Here is a 23,159-nt window from a genome sequence, read left to right on the forward strand (position 1 = left end):
AAGCCCGGTTGTCGCTATGCTAGCCGACCTATATGACACCTTCGACCGAAGATGTGAAGAGAGCAATGCAAGGATCGTTTGTTGTACTCCAGCTCTTTATGTATGGTTAGTTTCACACCTTTTTTGCCAAGAGGTGAGGCATGCTTGCCCGCTAGAAAGTCACCGTTCATGCACAGAGAAAGGAGGGGCAAATTGGGACCAACTCTTAGCAAGCAAAGAAGGAGCATCTGTCAACTGGTTCCCTCGCTAGAAGGAAGGAAGAATCGGGATTCTATCTTCATGCGAAGGATGTCCAAATGTTCCCTTGATGGAATAAGGGGTTGTATTAATTATAATCCCGTCCTCGCCATAAGACAGCTTGGCTACCCCATGAGAGGAATGCCATCAGACGAAAGCATCACGCCTTTCATCCCACGGGGTTTCAGTGACCCCTATGCGAGGGTACTCTAAGGAGTTCACAAGGCATGTGATGCAGTGTGAAGAAAGGATAGAGAGCTTAGGGGAAGAAGTAATGGGAGCATCGGTGACTATCATAAGTGGCTGAGAGTCCGGACACAAGGATTGGATTGGCTCCCAAATCTAAAGACTATGAGAGATGATGAGGTTAAAGCTTCGGAAGAAAGTGATGAGGTACAAGCCCTAAAGGCAGAGCTTGAAAGAGCCCGGGTAGTCAAAGAGAAGTTCAAGTCCATAGCCATCAAAGTCTGAAAAGAGTATGATGAACTAAGGGACGTCAATATGGCCACCGCTGAAGCCTTGGAACGAGAAACCAAGAAGGCCTGAAAGGAAGAACACGACCAAAGAAAAGTTTTGAGGGGCTTTATAGGGCAGCAATAGTGAGCTCAAGCTCCGAAGAGGTGAAAGGAATCATCACGGGTCAAAGGCATGATCTTGAAGGACGAGCTAAAGGCTTGCCTTAGGTCGAAAAGAAATTTGTCCCAACAGTTAAGCGAGACTGAAGGGAATATGTGGGCCATCATCGATGAGTGCAAAGAGAAGCTAAATCTAGCTGCGACTCACGAGCAAAGGCTAGAGGATGAGTACGCCAAGATATCAGCAGAAAGGGAAGCAAGGGAAAGGGTAATTGATTCATTGCACCAAGAGGCAACAATGTGGATGGACCGATTTGCTCTTACTTTGAACAGGAGTCAAGAACTTCCCCGATTGCTAGCCAAGGCCAAAGCAATGGCGGACACCTACTCCGCCCCCGAGGAGATCCACGGACTTCTCAGCTATTGTCAGCATATGATAGACTTAATGGACCATATGATTAGAAACCGCTAGGAAGTTTGTATTGTCGCTTAGATCTTGACTAGTTATAAACTTTCTGAATAAAATGAGTTTATCCCACGTTTTTACTCCAAAAATCAGTGCGAATCAAGTCACTCCCGCATTTTATCTCTAGCATGCATTGTATGTTGGTCTCGTCCTTTGTCACGGGAAGCCGGAAGGTCCATATCACCTTCTTAATTGTACACATGGGGCACTGTGCCCCCAAATGCGCAAGTAAGAAGAGATAATTTTCCGGGCTCTCGTGTCCGTAAAATGCATTCATATCATGCATCGCATAAGCATCTCTTCATAACATCATAATGAACATATCGTTCCTGCATTTGTCCGTTATCATATTCCAGCCTCACATTTTGCATGAGTCATTGCATCATCATGCATATGCGTTCAACATACTTTTTGTTCTACAAACGGCATACCTTTTGTTTTCATGTTTGCTCATGCATGAGCCTTGCATTTTCCTCTACAAAACAAAAACAAAAAAGGAAGCATGAAAATTCATGATGCATTCTTGGTTGCATATATTCGGTACCACGAGCCAACCATGTTGGGATCATAAACCCGTTTCACTTAAAAACAAAATGAGTGAACATGGTACCTAATGCATAGTTAACTAAGAAAAGATGTTTCTTCGGGCATCTCAATTTGATAATTACATTCTCCATGCATAGTATGCGTATTCCCGAGTCTTTCATCCCTATGAAATGTTGTTGAAGTATTGGCGATCAAAATTGCCATTCCCTGGGTTATGGGGTTGAACCAAGCTCATGCTTTTTCGAAAAAAGTTCATCAAGTCAAGTTGAAGTATGGAAGTAACTATCTTGCAAAAATTGGGGCAAAAGATGAATTGAGTCACATCACTGCTTCGTCTACTACCAAACATATTTAGGATTGTTGATGTCCTTGTTACTTCCAGTTTCACCTTGACAAAGATGTCATGGACCATGTTGAAAATCTAAATTGATTCAACCCCATATCCTGCGTAAAAATTCGCAATACTTCAACTGTACATCATTCACATACATCCATGCTTTTCATTGGTTGCATTGCTCATTGCATTCTTTCCTTGAAAAAGAAAATAAAAATAAATAAATAAATAAATAAAATAAAAATGAACTTAATCGTTATTATCAAAAAAGAAAAAAAACACGCTTTACGGCACCCCTACCAAACCCGTGCTAGAGCTAGAGTAATGGGTGAAGTAGAGAAGGTGCAAGAGCAGATGAAGGCCGACATGGAGGCCATGAAAGAGCAAATGGCCACAATGATGGAGGCCATAATAAGCATGAAAAAGATAAGGGAAGTCGATATGGTTGCAGTTGCCGCTACCAACGCTGTTGCTAAGGTGAACCCGATGCCCCCATCTGGCCTCAAACAAATGAATCATCCAACCTCAAATATGGTAGGCAAAGATTTGGGAAGTACGGATGACCCCATGATGTGCAAATTCAAAATGAGCACGCCTTCCCATCATATGGCTTGCCTCCCAACTATACACCACCCAATGTGGCATACACTCTCAATGAGAATCTCAATAACTCCACTCCAATACTCATTGAGAACCAATAACCTCAATCTGATCAGGCACATATCTCTCAAACCATGGGGGAGACACATGAAATTCCCCACCACAATCTAGCTGACTTCGAGCCTTGGCTCGGATATGCCACTGAAGGGCAAGCAGTTGGTGGTATACCCTTTGAAAACACTTTGGAGGGCCCTCAGTTTCGCCCACAACCACAACCATTGCATTTTGCGGTGGGAAGAGCCCCTCCTGCTATGGCCAAAAAGGGAAAGGCGGATCATCTAGAGGAAAGGCTCAGGGCCATTGAAGGAGGTGAAGATTATTCCTTTGCTAACCTAGAAGAGTTGTTCCTAATACCCAATATCATCACCCCTCCCAAGTTCAAGGTGCTGGACTTTGACAAGTACAAGGGGACTACTTGTCCCAAGAACCATCTAAAGATGTATTGTCTGAAGATGGGGGAATACGCAAAAGATGAGGAATTGCTGATACATTCCTTCCAAGAAAGTCTTACTGGGGTAGCTGTTACCTGGTACACTAACTTGGAATCTTCCCGAGTCCATTCTTGGAAGGACCTAATGGTTGCCTTTGTTAGGCAATATCAGTACAATTTTGATATGGTTCCGGATAGGATGCAACTACAAAACATTTGCAAAAAGGGGGATGGATCTATCAAAGAACACGCCCAAAAGGTGGAGGGATCTGGCGGCCCAGGTGGTACCCCCAATGATGGAAATGGAGACGATGATCGTGATGGTAGACACATTATCGATACTCTACTATGAAAAGATGGTGGGCTACGCACCCTCAAAGCTTTGCGGATTTGGTCTTCGCCAGTGAAAGGATCGAAGTGGATCTGAAAAGAGGCAAATTTAATCATCCTGCTTGGACGAATGAGAAAACTGGGGCAAATAAAGAGGGTGACGATGAGGGAGAAACCCATGCTGTGACTGCCATTCCTGTACGGCCAAGTTTCCCACCAACCCAACAATGTCATTACTCAACCCTTCTCCTTACCTACCGCCCATTTATCCACAAAGGCCATCCCTAAATCAACCACAAAGTCTGTCTACCGCACTTCCAATGACGAACACCACCTTTAGTACAAACCAAAAACACCAACCAAGAAATGAATTTTGCAACGAGAAAGCCTGTAGAATTCACCCCAATTCCAGTGTCCTATGCTGACTTGCTCCCATATCTACTTGATAATTCAATGGTAGCCATAACCCTAGCCAAGGTTCATCAACCTCCATTTCTCCAAGAATACGACTCGAACGCAACGTGTGCTTGTCATGGAGAAGCCCCGGGGCGTTCCATTGAGCATTGTAGGGCTCTAAAGCGTAAGGTGCAAGGTCTAATTGATGCGGGCTAGCTGAAATTTGAGGAGAATTGCGTGTAAATCCTGACATTGACAAGAGATGCCACACATGGGGCAATTTTGAAGGCTGTTGTTAGGTGTCTCTAATGACTCATCAGGATTTCCAAGTTTATGCCATTATTGTAAACCACAGTTACAATGTTAAATGAAATGGATAAAGTTGATATCTTTGTCCCTCATCCTCTCACAAACGCATGTTTGCTTATTCAACTTTCACTGGAATGTGGGTGCAAGCCATTGGTCTGTTTGCTCAAGCGACCTGCGCTCCTGAGTGTTGACTTCTAAGACTGTTCAATCAGAGATTACTCGTCTTGCACGTTGGTGGGGGTGCCATAAAACAACGAGTAAAGTTCAAAACAAATAAGTTTCAAAATAAAAAATAAAAAGGCATTTGATTGACTGTGTTTTCAAGTAAAAATATAGACATTCATGTGACCTCATTTTGTCTTTTTAGAGAGAAGTGAGTTATCAAGAATAGGATGTTGGACAAATGGCCTCAGTTACCTTAAGAAAAAAGGGGGGTTGAATTAAGATGCAAAGACTATTCCCCAATTGAACTATCACTCTTTCTTTTTGGATTAACAATGCACCCTTAACATGAATTACTCAAAAGACAATTCAAAATAAACTTCTTTAAAGCAAAAGATAAATAGCAATAAATAAAAGAAGTTTAAAGGAAGAGAGGAATGCAAACTTGATTTATACTGGTTCGGCCACTTCCCGCGACTACGTCCAGTCCTCAAGCAACCCACTTGAGATTTTCCACTCTCTTTGTAAAACTCCTTTTACAAAGTCTGAACCACACAGGGACAACCCTTCCCTTGTGTTCAGGAATCCTCTACAACAAGAGACCTACGATCTCTTAATCCCTTTTCATAAATAAGAAGAAGAAATCTCTCTTAAAAAAGATAGATTGTACAATGAAGATCAATAAAAATTCCTTATTGAATATGCAAGTGGTTGACCAAGGAATCTTTTTGAGAGGATAAGACATTTCAGTTCAGAAAAACTCTTAATCTTTTGAGAGGATAAAACTTTTTGGGCAATGAAAACTCTCTTTAAATTCGTGTTTCCAAGTCACCTTTGATGGCCATTCATAAACCATTTGAATAGATGTGACTCTTGGAAATTATTTTCTGAAAATCTCCTCTGGTAATCGATTACAAGACTTGTGTAATCAATCACAGGCTTTAAAATTTGAATAAACTGCTGGTAATCAATTACCATCCATGTGTAATTGATTACACATTATAAATTTTGAATTCAAATTTCTAGTGACTATTATAAACATTTTCAGCTGTTGGTAATTGATTACCAGATAGTAAATCTCAATTTAAAATGATTTAGATAGAATTCTTTGGCCAAACCTTTTGCTTTTTCAATTTGGAAACTTCTTCCTAAGATTCTAGAGATCAACTTGATCATATATCTTGATTTTCTTGGATTCTTGGATTCTTGTCTTGAATAAAACTTGGAAGCACATGATCCTTTGGCATCATCAAAACATCAAAACATCTTGCTTCTACATAGGAGTCATTTGACTTAATCCATCGAAAAATCCTTCAACTATTTATCGTCCTTGAAAAAATTCTTTTTGCAAGAATCAACTCCTTCTTTCATTCTTCCTCACTACGAGGCTATGAAAACAAGACAACGATTGGTACCTCAAAGCCTTACACTGGGGCAATGAAAGGCACTATGCATAAACCTCAAACGAACCTAGGGGCAGATTAAAAGTTCTCACCCAATAGGTTCCTTGCTACAAGGTCATGACGAAAGATAACAATTGTTACATCAAAGCCTTACACTGGGGCAATGAGGGGCATCGTGCATGAGCCTCAGGTGAACCTAGGGGCAGATTAGAAGTTCTCACCCATCGATGTTTTTCTTAAAAAAATAAATAAATAAAAATAATAATAATAAAAAGGGGACAAACCCTGGGATTTCAATGGATTGATTAAACATCAAACGACTCCATTGCCGTCACTCCAAAATGGTCAAATGACTAAATCAAACTGAACACACACTCTGAGGGAGTTCTCGGAGAGATTTGCAAAAGATAGGATAAGGTTGCATGGACTATCACCTCTTTCAAAAGGACAGTCAATCTGTGCTTTCCAAAAAATTAAATCAAAATCAAAATCACAAAATAGGGAAAGAATGTCATGAACGTTGTACAACTTTCCATTACATTGCATTGTTTCATATGAAGTCTGCATTTACCGCATTTCAAGGCAAAAGTTGCATGCATCTGCATCCCTAAAAAATCATGTTAACTGCATAGATTTCCTACATCTAATATCCAGTCGTGTGGATTTGGGATGACTGACCCTCTCGATGAGTCGATCTCTTGCTTTCTCATAAGGGTGAACCCTTGGGTACTAGTACCCTCACCTCCAGAGAACTACATGTCCTCGCCATCAGAGGACTGCATGTCCTCACCTTCGTAGGGCTACACGCCCTCACCTTCAGAGGACCACACGTCCTCACTTTCAGAGGGCTACACGCCCTCGCCATCAGAGGACTGCATGTCCTCACCTTCAGAGGGCTACACGCCCTCACCTTCAGAGGACCACACGTCCTCACCTTCAGAGGGCTACACGCCCTCGCCATCAGAGGACTGCATGTCCTCACCTTCGTAGGGCTACACGCCCTCACCTTTAGAGGACCACACGCCCTCACCTTCAGAGGGCTACACGCTCTCGCCATCAGAGGACTGCAGGTCCTCACCTTCAGAGGGCTACACGCCCTCGCCATCAGAGGACTGCACATCCTCGCCTTCAGAGGACTACACGTCCTCACCTTGAGAGGACTACACGTCCTCGCCTTGAGAGGACTACATGTCCTCACCATCAGAGGGCTGCACGCCTTCACCTCCAGAGGACTACATGTCCTCGCCTTGAGAGGGCTACCCGCCCTCGCCTTGGGTACTAGTTACCCTCACCTTTAGAGGACTACATGTCCTCACCTTCGTAGGGCTACACGCCCTCACCTTTAGAGGACCACACGTCCTCACCTTCAGAGGGCTACACGCCCTCGCCATTAGAGGACTGCATGTCCTCACCTTCGTAGGGCTACACGCCCTCACCTTTAGAGGACTGCATGTCCTCACCTTCGTAGGGCTACACGCCCTCACCTTTAGAGGACTACACGTCCTCGCCAACAGAGGGCTGCACGCTCTCACCTTGAGAGGACTGCACGCCCTCACCTTTAGAGGGCTACGTGTCCTCATTTTCTGTGTGCTCCACATCTACACCTTAAGAGAATTTAAGGTCCTCTGTCCTTAAATTCTTAACCGAGACTTGCACTCCCGGTTAAGGGGCCAGTAGTTTCCTTTTAACGGTTCCAAGGCCACCCCCTGATATTGGAGGAGGGCCAACTGTGCGAGCACAACCAGAGAGGGAGGCTGTCACACAGCTACTATGCATACCGGGGCAAGATTTCACCCGTGCCGCTGCAAAGAGACGAGTGCGGATCATGCGCACCAACATGACCACTCTTACACAGATATAGATGACATTGCTACTTAGCAACATTCTGCCCAGCGACCGCAATGCCAATCTCCCCCTGCAAAAGTATCAGTTGGTCTGTGTCGTCCCGACGTGGGTAAGTATGCATATGGTTCAACTGATTTCTGATACCATCTTGCTTTTGTCGACCACACCACCTTTTGTTACCATGACCCAAGAGCTGGTAGCCTGCAGAGACACCTTACGGTTATCCACACCTCGTCATTCAGTGACCCCAAGTGTGATTGACGAGCAGAGGCCAATGTGGTCATCTGCGCCCTTTCCGGAGATGTCAGCATCTTCCGGTGGAGACTTTTTCAAGTCTCACAAGTTATCAAGAACTACGTAGGTCTGAGTTCCTCATTGGAGGATACGTAGGAGCAAGAGCCTCGCTTTTGTTGGCCACCTTCACAAGATCTGTCATGCTGACACTAGAGTCACGTGACATGCGGAGATACCAAAGTGGTTGTCCGCACTTTCAAAACTTTTGCTGTCTGTAAGACGAAAAGCCTTATAGCACACAGAGACAAACGTCGTCTTCTGCGCCCTTCGTCAATCGCGGCCGACAAGCTCGTTGACACGCAGAGATTTACGTCATCTTCCGTGCTCACAAGATCTGTCATACTGACATTTGAGTCACGCTGATGGGCGGAAATACCCGAGTAGTTATCCGTATAAACATTCTTTTTTACTGTCTGTAAGACGAAAATCCTGACAGCACGCAGAGACTAATGTCGTCTTCTACGCCCTTTGTCAATCGCGGCCGACAAGCCCGTTGACACGCAGAGATTTACGTCATCTTCCTCGCTAACAAGATCTGTCATATTGACTTTTGAGTCACGCTGACGGGCGGAAATACCCGAGTGGTTATCCGTATAAACATTCTTTTTTGCTATCTATAAGACAAAAAGCCTGATAGCACGTAGAGACTAACGTCGTCTTCTGCGCCCTTCGTCAATCGCGGCCGACAAGCCCGTTGACACGCGGAGATTTACGTCATCTTCCGTGCTAACAAGATCTGTCATATTGACTTTTGACTCACGCTGACGGGCGGAAATACCCGAGTGGTTATCCGTATAAACATTCTTTTTTGCTATCTGTAAGACAAAAAGCCTGATAGCACGTAGAGACTAACGTCGTCTTCTGCGCCCTTCGTCAATCGCGGCCGACAAGCCCGTTGACACGCGGAGATTTACGTCATCTTCCGCACTCACAAGATCTGTCATACTGACTTTTATGTCACGCTGATGGGCGGAAATACCCGAGTGGTTATCCGTATAAACATTCTTTTTTGCTATCTGTATGACGAAAAGCCTGATAGCACGCGGAGACTAACGTCATCTTCTGCGCCCTTCGTCAATCGCGGCCGACAAGCCCGTTGACACGCGGAGATTTACGTCATCTTCCGCGCTCACAAGATCTGTCATACTGACATTTGAGTCACGCTGACGGGCGGAAATACCCGAGTGGTTATCCGTATAAACATTCTTTTTTGCTGTTTGTAAGACGAAAAGCCTGATAGCACGCAGAGACTAACGTCGTCTTCTGCGCCCTTCGTCAATCACGACCGACAAGCCCGTTGACACACGGAGATTTACGTCATCTACCGCGCTCACAAGATCTGTCATACTGACACTGGAGTCACGTGACATGCGGAGATACCCAAGTGGTTGTCCGCTCTTCCAAAACCTTTTTGCTATCTGTAAGACGAAAAGCCTGATAGCACGCAGAGACTAACGTCGTCTTCTGCGCCCTTCGTCAATCGCGGCCGACAAGCCCGTTGACACGTGGAGATTTACGTCATCTACCGCGCTCACAAGATTTGTCATACTGACATTTGAGTCACGCTGACGGGCGGAAATACCCGAGTGGTTATTCGTATAAACATTCTTTTTTCCTATCTGTAAGACGAAAAGCCTGATAGCACGCAGAGACTAACGTCGTCTTCTGCGCCCTTCGTCGATCACGGCCGACAAGCCCGTTGACACACGGAGATTTACGTCATCTTCCGCGCTCACAAGATCTGTCATACTGACATTTGAGTCACGCTGACGGGCGGAGATACCCGAGTGGTTATCCGTATAAACATTCCTTTTTGCTATCTGTAAGACGAAAAGCCTGATAGCATGCAGAGACTAACGTCGTCTTCTGCGCCCTTCGTCGATCGCGGCCGACAAGCCTGTTGACACGCGGAGATTTACGTCATCTTCCGCGCTCACAAGATCTATCATACTGACATTCGAGTCACGCTGACGGGCGGAAATACCCGAGTGGTTATCCGTATAAACATTCTTTTTTGCTATCTGTAAGACGAAAAGCCTGATAGCACGCAGAGACTAACATCATCTTCTGCGCCCTTCGTCGATCACGGCCGACAAGCCCGTTGACACGCGGAGATTTACGTCATCTTCCGCGCTCACAAGATCTGTCATACTGACATTTGAGTCACGCTGACGGGCGAAGATACCCGAGTGGTTATCCGTATAAACATTCCTTTTTGCTATCTGTAAGACGAAAAGCCTGATAGCACGCAGAGACTAACGTCGTCTTCTGCGCCGTTCGTCAATCGCGGCCGACAAGCCCGTTGACACGCGGAGATTTACGTCATCTACCGCGCTCACAAGATTTGTTATACTGACATTTGAGTCACGCTAACGGGTGGAAATACCCGAGTGGTTATCCGTATAAACATTCTTTTTTGCTGTCTGTAAGACGAAAAGCCTGACAGCACGCAGAGACTACCGTCGTCTTCTGCGCCCTTCGTCAATCGCGGCCGGCAAGCCCGTTGACACGCTGAGATTTACGTCATCTTCCGCGCTCACAAGATCTGTCATACCGACATTTGAGTCACGCTGACGGGCGGAAATACCCGAGTTGTTATCCGTATAAACTTTCTTTTGCTATCTGTAAGACAGAACGCTTGATAGGATGCAGAGACTGACATCGTCTTCTGCACCCTTTGTTCCCCCGTGGACAACAAGTCATTTGCATGCGGAGATTTTATGGTCACCCGCGACTCTCGTCAACCGAGAGGAACGAAATTAGTGTCTTATCTTTACTTCCCTTTTATCTCCAATAAAAGACAAGCAAAGAGGGGCAACTGTCATACCCTAATTTCGTCCGGGGACCTTGGCTTGGTGGCATGCAACTTGTATTTGGTCATTTTTAGGTGCTTGGCACCCATCATTAGGCAATTTGTGAAGTTCCGTGATGTGCCGGAAACCGAAAGAAAGTATTGATGCACAATCCGTAAGGTTCCGTGACACACCGGAAATCAAAAGGAAGCATCGTCGCACAATTAGTGAGGTTCCGTAACATTCCATAAGTCAAAAAAGGGGATGATTATGTAATCTGCAAGGTTCCGTAACATTACGGAAAGAAAACAAGTATCGTTGCGAAATCCGTAAGTTTCCGTAACTTTACGAAAAAAGAATCACCAAAAAAGGGCAAGGGGGTGTATTTAGTAAAAATGGGGGTGAAAATAGCAATCAGGCCCACTTGGGCCCTCCAGAAGATTCCTCTAGAAGGCTGTTGCTTCTGGAGGAAGCAACCTTGCTCGCCTGGGCGAGCTGAGCTCGCTTGGGCGAAGTGGGTGGCAAGCTTCTCCCCCAATTTTCTATAAATAGGGGGAGAAGTGAAGTAGAAAGGGATTCAGCCCCTTAGGCACTTCTCTCTCTTTCGAATTTGCTTAGAAAAATTGTTTCCGTGAAGAAAATCCAAGCCGAGGCGCTTCCGTAACGTTTCCGTGAGTGATTTCGCGAAGGTTTTCGACCGTTCTTCGACGTTCTTCATTCGTTCTTCATCGTTCTTCAGTCTTCAACGGGTAAGTACCTCAAACCAAGCTTTTTAATTCATTCTATGTACCCGTGGTGGTCCACATTTGGTTTCATGTATTTTTATTCTCGTTTTCATTTACTTTTTATACCCCCTTTTGACGTGCTTAAGCCATTTATTTAAGTCATTTCTCGCTTAACCTAAAAATAAAATAAATTTCCACCGATCGTTTGAATTGTATCATCCGTTAACTTTGGTTGAAATGAATTCTGACCGATCGGTCATGCCGCAACCACGTTGGAAATAAAAAAAAAGAGGTAAATAATAATATAATAATAAAAAAAGTACCTTTTAGTAAAATAAAGCGAAAAATCAATCGGACGTTTTCTCTTTGGGATTTCTCGTTCTTAATTGAATTGACTAAATAACTAAAGTGAAACTAAGGCTAAAATCGACTCGCCCAGTCAAGCTCGTCCACAAAAATAGGATTTTGAAAGTTTATCATTTCTGTTTCTTACTAAGTAAAATGGATCATTTTCAAGGTCCAACGCCTTAAAATGATCACCTTTTAAGTAAAAAAGAATCACTTGATTCACGCATAAGCAAGAACTACGTAGGTCTGATTTCCCCATCATAATTGAGGAATACGTAGGAGCAAAGGGGAACACCCTTGTTGACCACAAAAAAAGAAAAAATATAAAGGGTATAAAGACATAAAAGGGAACATAAAAAATCAAAGTCATGTTTGCACATTCGATTAAAGGCTGCCGTCCCTTGTGACGGACGTGTGGGGTGCTAACACCTTCCCCGTGCGTAAATACAACTCCCGAACCTTTCACTTATGAACAAATGAGTTAGACAAAGAAACAAGAAAAATAAAATTTAGCACAACATAAGAAATCTTATGTGACAAGTTTCATGACAAGACATGACTTCTATGAAAAATCTACAATAGGTGAACAAGTCCCTCTAGATTTTTGAGGTTTTCTTCTACTTTGATGTTTTTGTAAGAATTTTATGGTTAGGTTTCAGCCACAAAAATAACAAGACAAAACTCAAAGTAACCTAAACTCAACACAATTCATGGTTGAAGAACAAGAACAAGAAATTTGAACCATAGAAAATCTGTAAATCATGAAGATTTTGATGATGTCAAGAAGAATTAAGAATTTGCTTGAGAAAGGGGGAGAATGTAAATCATGCAAGCTTTGATGGTGTTGAGAAGAAATCACATGTTTGTCATCATCAAAAAGGGGGAGAATGTGAATGTATTTTGATGATGTCAAAAGAAGAATCAAACAAGGCTCATTTTGCTTCAAGATTAATACAAGATTGTTTCAACAAACAAAGCCTTGATTCAAGATTTCTTCAAGATCAAGTCTTGCCTCACAATGAAAGGTTTCAAGTCATTCATGGCACATGTAATCGATTACCAATACATGTAATCGATTACCAATGGTTTGAAAGTGTGTAATCGATTACCCATCATATGTAATCAATTACCAGAGACTCTGAATGTTGGGAATTCAAATTTTAAATGAAGGGTCACAACTGTTCAAGAAAAACAACTGTGTAATCGATTACACTAATTCTGTAATCGATTTCTAGAGAGGATTTTCAAGGAATATCGCCAACAGTCACATCTTATCATTTGGATTTTGAATGGCCATCAAAGGCCTATATATATGTGTGACTTGGGACGAAATTGAAGAGAGAGTTTTGCTTGGCAAAAGTGTCTTATCCTCTCAAAAGACAATGAGAGAGATTCCAAAAGAACTTCATTGTCAAATGCTCTCTCAAAAGAAATCCTTGGCCAAACACTTGCAAAATCTATAAGGATTCCTACATGATCTTTATTGTAATATTCTTCTCTTGAAGAGAGAATTCTTCTTCCATTCTTCTTATTCAATGAGATTGGTTAAGAGACTGTGAGTCTCTTGTTGTAAAGGATTCCTGAACACAAGGGATGGGTTGTCCCTGTGTGGTTCAGACTTTGTAATGGATTTTACAAAGATAGTGGAAATCTCAAGTGGGTTGCTTGAGTACTGGATGTAGGCACGGGAAGTGGCCGAACCAGTATAAAATTGTGTTTGCATTCTCTCTTCCCTTATCTCATTTATGTTATTGCAATCAATTTTGCCTTGCATGTTTATAGAACATTATTAAATTGATTGTTGTTGCTTCTTCTGCATTCTAAGCCTATCTCTCTTAAGATTATTGAGGCCACAAGGTCCCTGCGCAGCCCTTTCCCCCTTGCGACGTTCCTCCATTCCCAAACCTCCAAACCTTCCTATCTTACTCATTTCTTCATCAAATCGACTCTCGTAACTTGCAATCTTCTTCTTTTTCATTTTCTTTTGATTTCACCGATTGAAATCTGCAAAAACTCCTTCAAATGGCAGAATCGTCAAAGAAACGTAAGGGTTCATCCGCCTCCGCTTCGGCTTCAAGAGCTCATCGTTCCGGAGCCACCAGCGCATCCACAGCACCAATTCCACCCTCCTTATCCTCTTCCACATTGTTTTCTTCCGAAGAACAGCAGAAACGGTATTCAAATCTTTTCTCATCTCGTTCCATTATCGACCCTAAGTTCATTGGTATGGAATTCTTTTCTACTGAAACCTTTGATTGCATTCAAGCATTTCAGAATTTAGGTCTCATACCTTTCATGTCATTACAATTGCCTGTTTATCCTGAATTGGTTAAAGCCTTTTATTGTAATCTTGAAATTCAGGACAACAGTTTGATTTATGAGGTTTTTGGGATAAAAATGGTCATTGACCAATCCCTTTTCCATGACTTAACCCAATTGTCCAGTGACGGTGTACCATTTGAAGGTACACTAAATGATGATTGGAAATTTGATTTCTCTGCACATGATGCCCGCCAGTTGGTTTGCACCAACCATGCGGATATGACCGGACGCCTCCTTGCCGGTTCATTGGCTTTTGAAAGCCGCATCCTTCATTATCTTATTGTGCGGATTTTGCTTCCACGATCTTCCAACCTTGCCCAGGTTTCTGAGGAAGATCTTGTTATCATGTGGGCCTTTCATACTGGGCGTCAACTTGACTGGGCACATTTAGTCAGCTATCGCATGCATAAGGCATTGCGATTAAATGCTCCTTTGCCATATCCACACCTTGTTACTCTCTTTTTTCGCCATTTTCAAATTCCTCTTGATTCTGAACCCTACGTTCCAATCAAGAGATCCTTTTTAATTGGTGCTGCTGTGATTGCTTCTTTTGGTTACCGCAAAGAGCATGATGGCTCTTGGGTCAAAAAAGGTGCTCAACCCGCTGATGATGAAGGCAACCTACCAGTTGAAGATAATTCCTCTCTTCTTCGAAAGCTTTTGGACAAGTTCAATGGTCTTCAGACTTTTGTTGGTGACAAGTTTGATGCTATGGAATTGCAAGTCGACATGCGGTTCGATGCCATGGAATCAAGGATCACCAAAGTTGAAGAAGATGTCTCATTCATCCGTACTTGCTTTGATCCACCACCACCGCCTCCATCATCCACTTAGCTTATATGTTATTATTATGACTAAGTATTATTAGTGGTTAAGTATTATTAGTACTTTGTTTTATCGCCGTGTATTTGGCTTTTTGTTGCTCTAGTTATCGTAATCTTGCACTATTATTATATTTCTCGACTTTGTTGTGGTTGCTTATGACACTGTATGGATTTATTTTGGTTTAATGGTTGGCTTTGTTTGGATATTTATTGTGTTAATGTTTGGATATTGATTGTTTTGCTCTAGTTCTTTTTGATGTTGCCAAAGGGGGAGAGAACTTGGGAGAGAACATAGGTTAGAAATAAATTAGAAATTCATCATTAAGAAAAGTTAGGCATACATGCCAAAAGATAGGGGGAGTAAGGGTTATGTGAACGTGCTATCATCTTGTATATAGCTTGTCTTGATTTCAGGGATTGTCATCATCAAAAAGGGGGAGATTGTAGACAAAGGATCAAGCTGAATGTTTTGATGATGCCAATGGATGATCACTTGTTTCTCAAAGCTTTATTCAAGACAAAGAAATTAAAGATATTCAAGATGGATGATCAAGACAGTTTCTAGAGTCTTAGGAAGGGTATATTAAATAGGAAGGGAATTCCTATTTGAAGTAGCAAAAGGTTTGGCCAAGAAATTTAAGTTAAAAAGCTTTATTCAAGAGATTTACTCTCTGGTCATCAATTACCAGAGGATGTAATCGATTACCAGTGGCCAAAGATGATTTACAACAGCTATTAAAATTTGAATTCAAAATTTGCACTGTGTAATCGATTACACATATATGGTAATCGATTACCAGCAGTTTCTGAACATTTTAATTCAAATTTTAAAGCTTGTAATCGATTACACACATACTGTAATCGATTACCAGAGGAGTTTTTCAGAAAACATTCTCAACAGTCACATCTTTTTATCTATTTCTTAAATGGCCATCAAAGGCCTATATATATGTGTGACTTGGGACGAAATTGAAGAGAGAGTTTTGCTTGGCAAAAATGTCTTATCCTCTCAAAAGAAAATGAGAGAGATTCCAAGAGAACTTCATTGTAAAATGCTCTCTCAAGAACTCTTGGGCAAACACTTGCAAATCCATTTAAGAGTTCATCCATGGATCTTCATTGTAATATTCTTCTCTTGAAGAGAGAATTCTTCTTACATTCTTCTTATTCAATGAGATTGGTTAAGAGACTGTGAGTCTCTTGTTGTAAAGCATCTGAACACAAGGGATGGGTTGTCCCTGTGTGGTTCAGACTTTGTAATGGATTTTACAAAGATAGTGGAAAACTCAAGTGGGTTGCTTGAGTACTGGATGTAGGCATAAGGGTGTGGCCGAACCAGTATAAAACTCTGTTTGCATTATCTTTTCCCTTATCTTATTTATTTTGTTGCAATCAATTGTGTCTTGCATGTTTAAAGAATATTGTTAAATTGATTGTGTTGCTTCTTGTGCATTCTAAGCCTATCCTTCTTAAGATTATTGAGGCCACAAGGTCTAACAAAATAAAATCTAGCTTCTATAGCAAGTTTAATCGGTGGAAACTCTAAAGAATCATGTTAAAAACATTTAGCACAAGACATGTGAGGAGATACATGGAGAAAAATGAAGAAACAACAATGGAAGAGAAGGTAAAGCAAAAAATTAATGGAGGTTTAAGGAGCACCTACTTGAAGCTCTTGTGCTCTTATTACCACTTAATGGAAGCTTGCTTGTGGAGCTTCTATGGAGGCTGGATCTTTGAGCTTCAATGAGGTCCTTCAATGGTGATTTTCCACCATGGAGATGCAGTGGAAGGCAAAGGAGAAGAGGAGAGGGGAGGCACCATCCACTGGGGAATAAGCCATGGAAGAAGGAGCTTCACCACCAAGAATGTGCCTTGGATAAGAAGCTTGAAGAAGATGCTTTAATGGAGGAAAAGAAAGAAAGAAGGGGGGAGCATGAAATTGAAGGAATAAAAGAGGGAGAGAAGTGGAACTTTGAAGTGTGTCTCATAAGACTTTCATTCATCAAAGTTACAACAAGTGTTACACATGCTTCTATTTATAGACTAGGTACCTTCCTTGAGAAGCTTTCTTAAGAAAACTTCCTTGAGAAGCTTCTTTGAAAAAACTTCCTTGATAAGCTAGAGCTTAGCTACACACATCCCTCTAATAACTAAGCTCACCTCCTTGAGAAGCTTCCTTGAGAAGATTCCTAAAGAAGCTAGAGCTTAACTACACACACCTCTCTAATAGCTAAGCTCACCTCCTTGAGATGAAAAGCTAGAGCTTAGCTACACACCCCCTATAATAGCTAAGTTCACCCCCATTCCAAAAATACATGAAAATAAAAAAAAGTCCCTACTACAAAGACTACTCAATATGCCTTAAAATACAAGGCTAAAACCCTATACTACTAGAATGGCCAAAATACAAGGCCCAAAAGAAGAAAAAACCTATTCTAATATTTACAAAGAAGAGTGGATCCAACCTTGACCCATGGGCTCAAAAATCTACCCTAAGGTTCACGAGAACCCTAGGGCCTTCTTTAGTAGCTCTAGCCCAATCCTCTTGGAGTCTTCTATCCAATACCCTTGGGGGGTAGGATTGCATAAGCTTCTTACCCCTTTAACATTCACCGGAGAGGGTAGTTTCTCTATCACATCAATCTTTGCTTTATCTACTTTTATCCCCTTCACAGAAATCTTATGTCCTAGCACAATGCCTTCTTGCACCATAAAGTGACATTTCTCCCAGTTAAGCACCAAGTTGGTATCTTCACACCTTTTTAATACTCTCTCCAAATTAGATAGATAGCATTCAAAAGAAGATCCAAAAATAGAAAAGTCATCCATAAACACTTCAATACACTTCTCCACCATATCTGAAAAGATTGCCATCATACATCTATGAAACATTGCAGGAGCATTACAAAGGCCAAAAGGCATTCGCCTATAAGCAAACACACCAAAAGGGCAAGTAAATGCAGTCTTCTCCTGATCATTAGGGTTTACAACAATTTGATTATAGCCAAAGTATCCATCTAAAAAGCAGTAAAATGATTGTCCTGTCAGCCGTTCAAGCATTTGGTCCATGAAGGGAAGTGGGTAGTGGTCCTTTCTGGTGGCATCATTCAACTTTTGATAATCTATACACATCCTCCATCCAATGACAGTTCTTGTTGAAATTAAATCATTCTTTTCATTTCTCACAATTGTCATGCCTCTTTTCTTTGGAACTACCTGCGTAGGACTAACCCAAGCACTATCCAAAATTGGATATATGAGGTCTGCTTCTAACAATTTCAGTACTTCCTTTCTCACCTCCTCCTTCATGACTGGATTCAGTTTTCTTTGTGGCTATCTTACTGGTTTATAGTCAGCTTCCATGTTGATCTTGTGCATACAGTAAGAGGGACTGCTTTCAAGTAAAAAATATGCCACCCAATAACTGCTTTATGTTTCTTCAAAATTTCCACCAGCTGAGCTTCCTCTTCCTTCCTTAAAGATTTACTGATAATCACCGGTTTGGTTTTATTTACTCCTAAGAATACATACTTTAAATGCTCAGGAAGGGTCTTCAATTCTACTTTTGCTTCCTTTGTTGGTCTGTCTTTCTTTAACTCCTCAAAATTCATTTCTCCAGGGAACTCTCTTGCTCACCTTCTAATTCCTTCAAACAACTTTGTACTTCTTTTTCCTCTTCTGTTGTCAAACACTCCAGGGTATTAGTCAACACTTTTTCAAGTGGAGTTTGCAGAACCATGGCTTTAGCCACCATATCAACCTCTTGTTCCACCTTATCTATCTTAAAACATGCCTTATGATCACTCAGATGCTTCATAGCGTCAAATAAATCAAATGTAACTTTTTGATCATCCACACTCAACTCCAACTTACCTTTCCCCATATTTACTATGCAACAGGTAGTTAGCATGAACGGACGCCCCAAGATCAAAGGGATTTCAGGGTCCTCTTCAATATCCATCACTACAAAATTAGCTGGGAAAATGAAATGCTTCACTCTAACCAAAACATCTTCAATAACACCATAGGGTCTGGTAATCAAACAATTTGCTAATTGAAGTGTCATCTTGGTTGGCATTATCTCCAATTCCCCAATTCTCCAGCACATAGAGAGTGGAATTAAATTTATACTTGCTCCCAAGTCAATGAGAGCTTTGCCAACAGACACAACACCAATAGAGCATGGTATTGTGACACTTCCAGGATCTTTGTGCTTCGGTGTAAGGATCCGTTGAATCACTGCACTACAATTTCCCTCCACAACAATGGTGTCACTATGTATGTACTTGCTCTTTTTGGTTAACAGATCTTTCAAGAACTTTGAGTAGAGCGGCATCTGCTAAAGGGCCTCTCCAAAGGGTATTGTAATCTCCAACTTCTTGAAGGGAAGAGAGCTAGGTGCTGCTCCTTGTCTTTCTTTTAGGGTACCAAAGGATATGGCACCTCTTTCCCTATAGATGGACTAGCATCTCTCTTCTTTTCACGAGCTTGCTCACTCTTGGTCTTCTTCTTTTCTTCCTTCTCTTTTTTTTTTTCATTTTCATTTTTTTCATTTTCTATTTGTTTTTCTTTTTCTTTTCCCTCTTTTTCTTCTACTTTTATTTCTTTCTTATTCAAAATTATTGGTGTCTCTCTTAGCTGGTCATCTTCTTCTTCATTTTCTTCTTCTCCAAGTTCACACACTGGTTCCTATTTGGTATCCTCAATCCTTCTTTCCTCATCCTCCATGACTGCCGTCCTGCTGCGGGTCAGAATAGCCTTGCATTCTTCCTTTGGATTTTTCTCTATATTTGCTCCAAAAGTACTGGAAGAATTATCAGCTATTTTCTTGGCCAATTGCCCCACCTGGATTTCAAGGTTTTTAATTGTAGACTCTGTGCTCTTATGGTTGGACATTGAAACCTACATGAACTGAGTCAGTGTCTCCTCCAGCTTTGTGGTTCTCTCATATAGGCTAGGCCCCTGTTGCTAAGGCCTATTAGATGGTCCACCCTGCTCTTTGTTAAATTGATTGCCAGGATGGGATCTCCATTGCCCTTGTTGCTGATTAAAATTTGAACCATGCTGAAAACTTGAATATTCGCCTGCATTGTAACCTTGCCTGGGCTTATTCCCTCCCATGTAGTTCACTTCTTGAGCAGAATCATCAATGGGAATGCAATGGCCAGACTCATGAGCTCCACCACAAATGCTGCAACCTCCTACCTGCAAAACAACAGAATGGGAAGGTTGATTAACATTAAACTGGTTTGGAAACTTACTTAAGGTTCGGTCAATGTCTCAAGCTGCTTGGACAACAACTTGTTCTATGCCAAAAGTGCATCCTAGGATGAGAGCTCTAGCAGACTTCTTTTGGTAGGGATATGAGTCTTATCACGTAGTATTGCGTGACCACTTGCAGCCATATTCTTAATTAATTCCATGGCTTCTTCAAGGGTCTTTAATTTTAATTTGCCCCCTGTAGAAGTATCTAAGAGCTGCTTCGATTGTGGCCTCAACCCGTCAATGAATATGTTGAGTTGAATCGGTTCTAAGAATTCGTGAGTAGGGGTCTTCCGCTGCAAGCTACGGAATCTTTCCAAGGCCTCACTTAAGGATTCATCTGGAAATTGGTGGAAGGAAGAGATGGCAGCCTTTCCTTCTGCAGTCTTAGATTCAGGGAAATATTTCTTCAAGAATTTTTCAACCACTTCGTCCCAAGTCTTTAGACTGTTGCCTTTAAATTAATGAAACCATCTTTTCACCTCTCCAGACAATGAGAATGAAAACAGACTCGACCTAACATCATCTTCTGGCACACCAGTAATTCTGACTGTGTTACATATTTCAATGTAAGTGGCTAGATGTGCATACAGGTCTTCATTAGGCAAACCATGGAATAGGTTGCCTTGTATCAGCTGGATTAGTGAATGAGGATAGGTAATATTCTGCGCTTGAATCTCTAGCCATGCGATGCTAGTGAAAAATTGCGGCATAGTAGAACTCGAGTAGTCTTCAAGGGTCACTCTTCTAGGTTGCTCTTCAGCCATTATGTCGGCCACAGGGACTGCAGTCTCGGATTCCCTTATTTCTAGAAAACTGGAAGACAACTCAGGATATCGAGGTTCCTCAAGAATTGGTGTTGCTGTCCTGTCCTACAGAAATTTTCTTTTCCACTATGCGTTGTTCCGTCTACAAGTGGCTTCAATTTCCAAGTCTAATGGAACCAAATCACTTGCAGAAGACTTTCCCTGCATACAAAGCACTAGCAAGAGCAGTAGTTAACCAATCCAAGAGAAAAATAAATTCTGAACTAACTAAATATTCACACAAACAAATAATCAGAGAATAAAGAATTAATGCATACAAACTGAACTTGACTTCCCGAATGGAAAGAAGTTCCCCGGCAACGGTGCCAAAGACTTTGTTCGAGCCCGACACAACCCCAAACTTTATCGGAAAGTGTACCGAGTCATTAAAGTAATAATAAAACAGTAAGAAACTGAGTATCGAACACAAGGAACTTGTTTCATTCGGTGAAGTTTCATTCAGCAAGCAGACATTGATAAAAAGCAATGTAAACAGAATAAAACCAAAGATGTATATGTTGTAAATCTAAAATAACTACAAATACGCTTATCAAAACGGGAGAGAAAACAAATGATTAAAACGTCAGGTCCTTCTACTGAACGCTTGATGTAATTGAAATATTTTTACCTATTTAATGTTATTTCGGTGTTCTATGCTAAAGACTAAAATACCAAACACTGATTCCTCACGTGAATGGACTAATTCTAATTAAACCTCATTCTCGAATGTCTCGCCAAACTTAGCCTAACTGAACATCATTACAATCACAACAAATCAATAACTAAAACCCTGCACTCTATGTCTAGCAATGCAGTTATCTAGCCCTGCTCTATCCAGTTCTAAGGATTAATACATTTTTCAATGCTAAAAATCCTAACTTTACACACCAATGGGTGATCAGACCAAAAGAATGCAATAATTAAGTGCAGATAGAAGCAATGAACACATAAAACAACTTTAAATAGATAGTTAAGAATTTACATCAGGTTTCAGTAGAATTTCCCAATAGAGATACTTAGTCTTCCATCGCAAGGCAGCACCTTTCAGCTACAAGATGAGGGTTTAAGAAGAAAATAACAGATTACACAGTGGTGGGGATGTCTCCTCCACCTCTAGGAACCTAGAAATTACTCCTAAACCTAAGATCCTCTTGAAAGCTGAGGTTTTTGGCTTCCTTGCTCTATTTTGTGCCTCTGTTCTACTCTCTACGTTCCAATTCATGCTCCCTTAGCTGAATGCCTGATTTTTCCAACTTCATCCTTAAAAAGGGCTTTCTGTCCTCGTAGGCTCGCTTAGCACCATTTTCACGCTTAGAGCAAGTTAGTGAATATCCACTAAGAAAGTTGGGCGCGCTTAGCACGGGAAGAGACAAACGCCTCGCTGAGCGAGCTGAAGATGCGCTGAGCATGCAGATGCTTCTCAGATTCTCCTCCAGATTCTCCTAACTCACTAAGTGGGATGAGTGCCTCGCTTAACGCATGATTCTCGCTAAGCGCACAAGCCTCACTTAGCGAGACACCAGTTGCAAGCCTTCACAATCTTCATCCTTTTTACCTGAAACTAAAGTTGAAACACATTAAATTCACATTATTGGGCATTTCTACTGAACAAAATCAAACTAAACCTAAAAATATGTACAAACCTACAAAAAGAACCATAAATTGGGGAAAAGATAAACATTTTATAAAACTTTTCTATACAAAAGTTAGTTGTAAATGATGACTAACACCTATCTGAAAAGAGATTATAGTAGTGCACATCAATGACCACTCCACTGAAACAAAAGCACTTTTGAATCTCTATCAAGAGGGTTACACATTATCACATAGGCACAAGAAGTTTGTTTCCTCACAGCATCATAAATAGTGTACCCCAAAAGACTAATTAAATGACATGAATAAACATTCAAAATAAATAGCGTAATACCATTATGTATTTATATAAAAAGGCTCAAGATGGTGGCGTATTTTTAGAAAATTAAAAGGGACATTAATGAGGCACTGTGAGGTCTTCCATTGATTGAAGACTTGACAAAGTTATGGGACGAGGGGGTTTTAGTGTTTGATGGGTTTTGGAATGAGACTTTTCA

At 41.6% G+C, this 23,159-nt stretch overlaps 1 protein-coding gene across 1 annotated transcript; it reads right to left on the reverse strand.

The window, feature by feature from the left end:
- Positions 1-18,608: 18,608 nt before the first annotated feature.
- Positions 18,609-19,337, reverse strand: LOC102669745 (uncharacterized). The gene has a single exon (XM_006590032.1). It carries the CDS (start codon positions 19,335-19,337, stop codon positions 18,609-18,611), a length of 729 nt encoding a protein of 242 aa, XP_006590095.1.
- Between the last annotated feature and the right edge of the window lie 3,822 nt (positions 19,338-23,159).

The sequence above is a fragment of the Glycine max genome, chromosome 10 (assembly GCF_000004515.6).
Source record: "Glycine max cultivar Williams 82 chromosome 10, Glycine_max_v4.0, whole genome shotgun sequence".
Taxonomy (NCBI): Eukaryota; Viridiplantae; Streptophyta; class Magnoliopsida; order Fabales; family Fabaceae; genus Glycine; species Glycine max.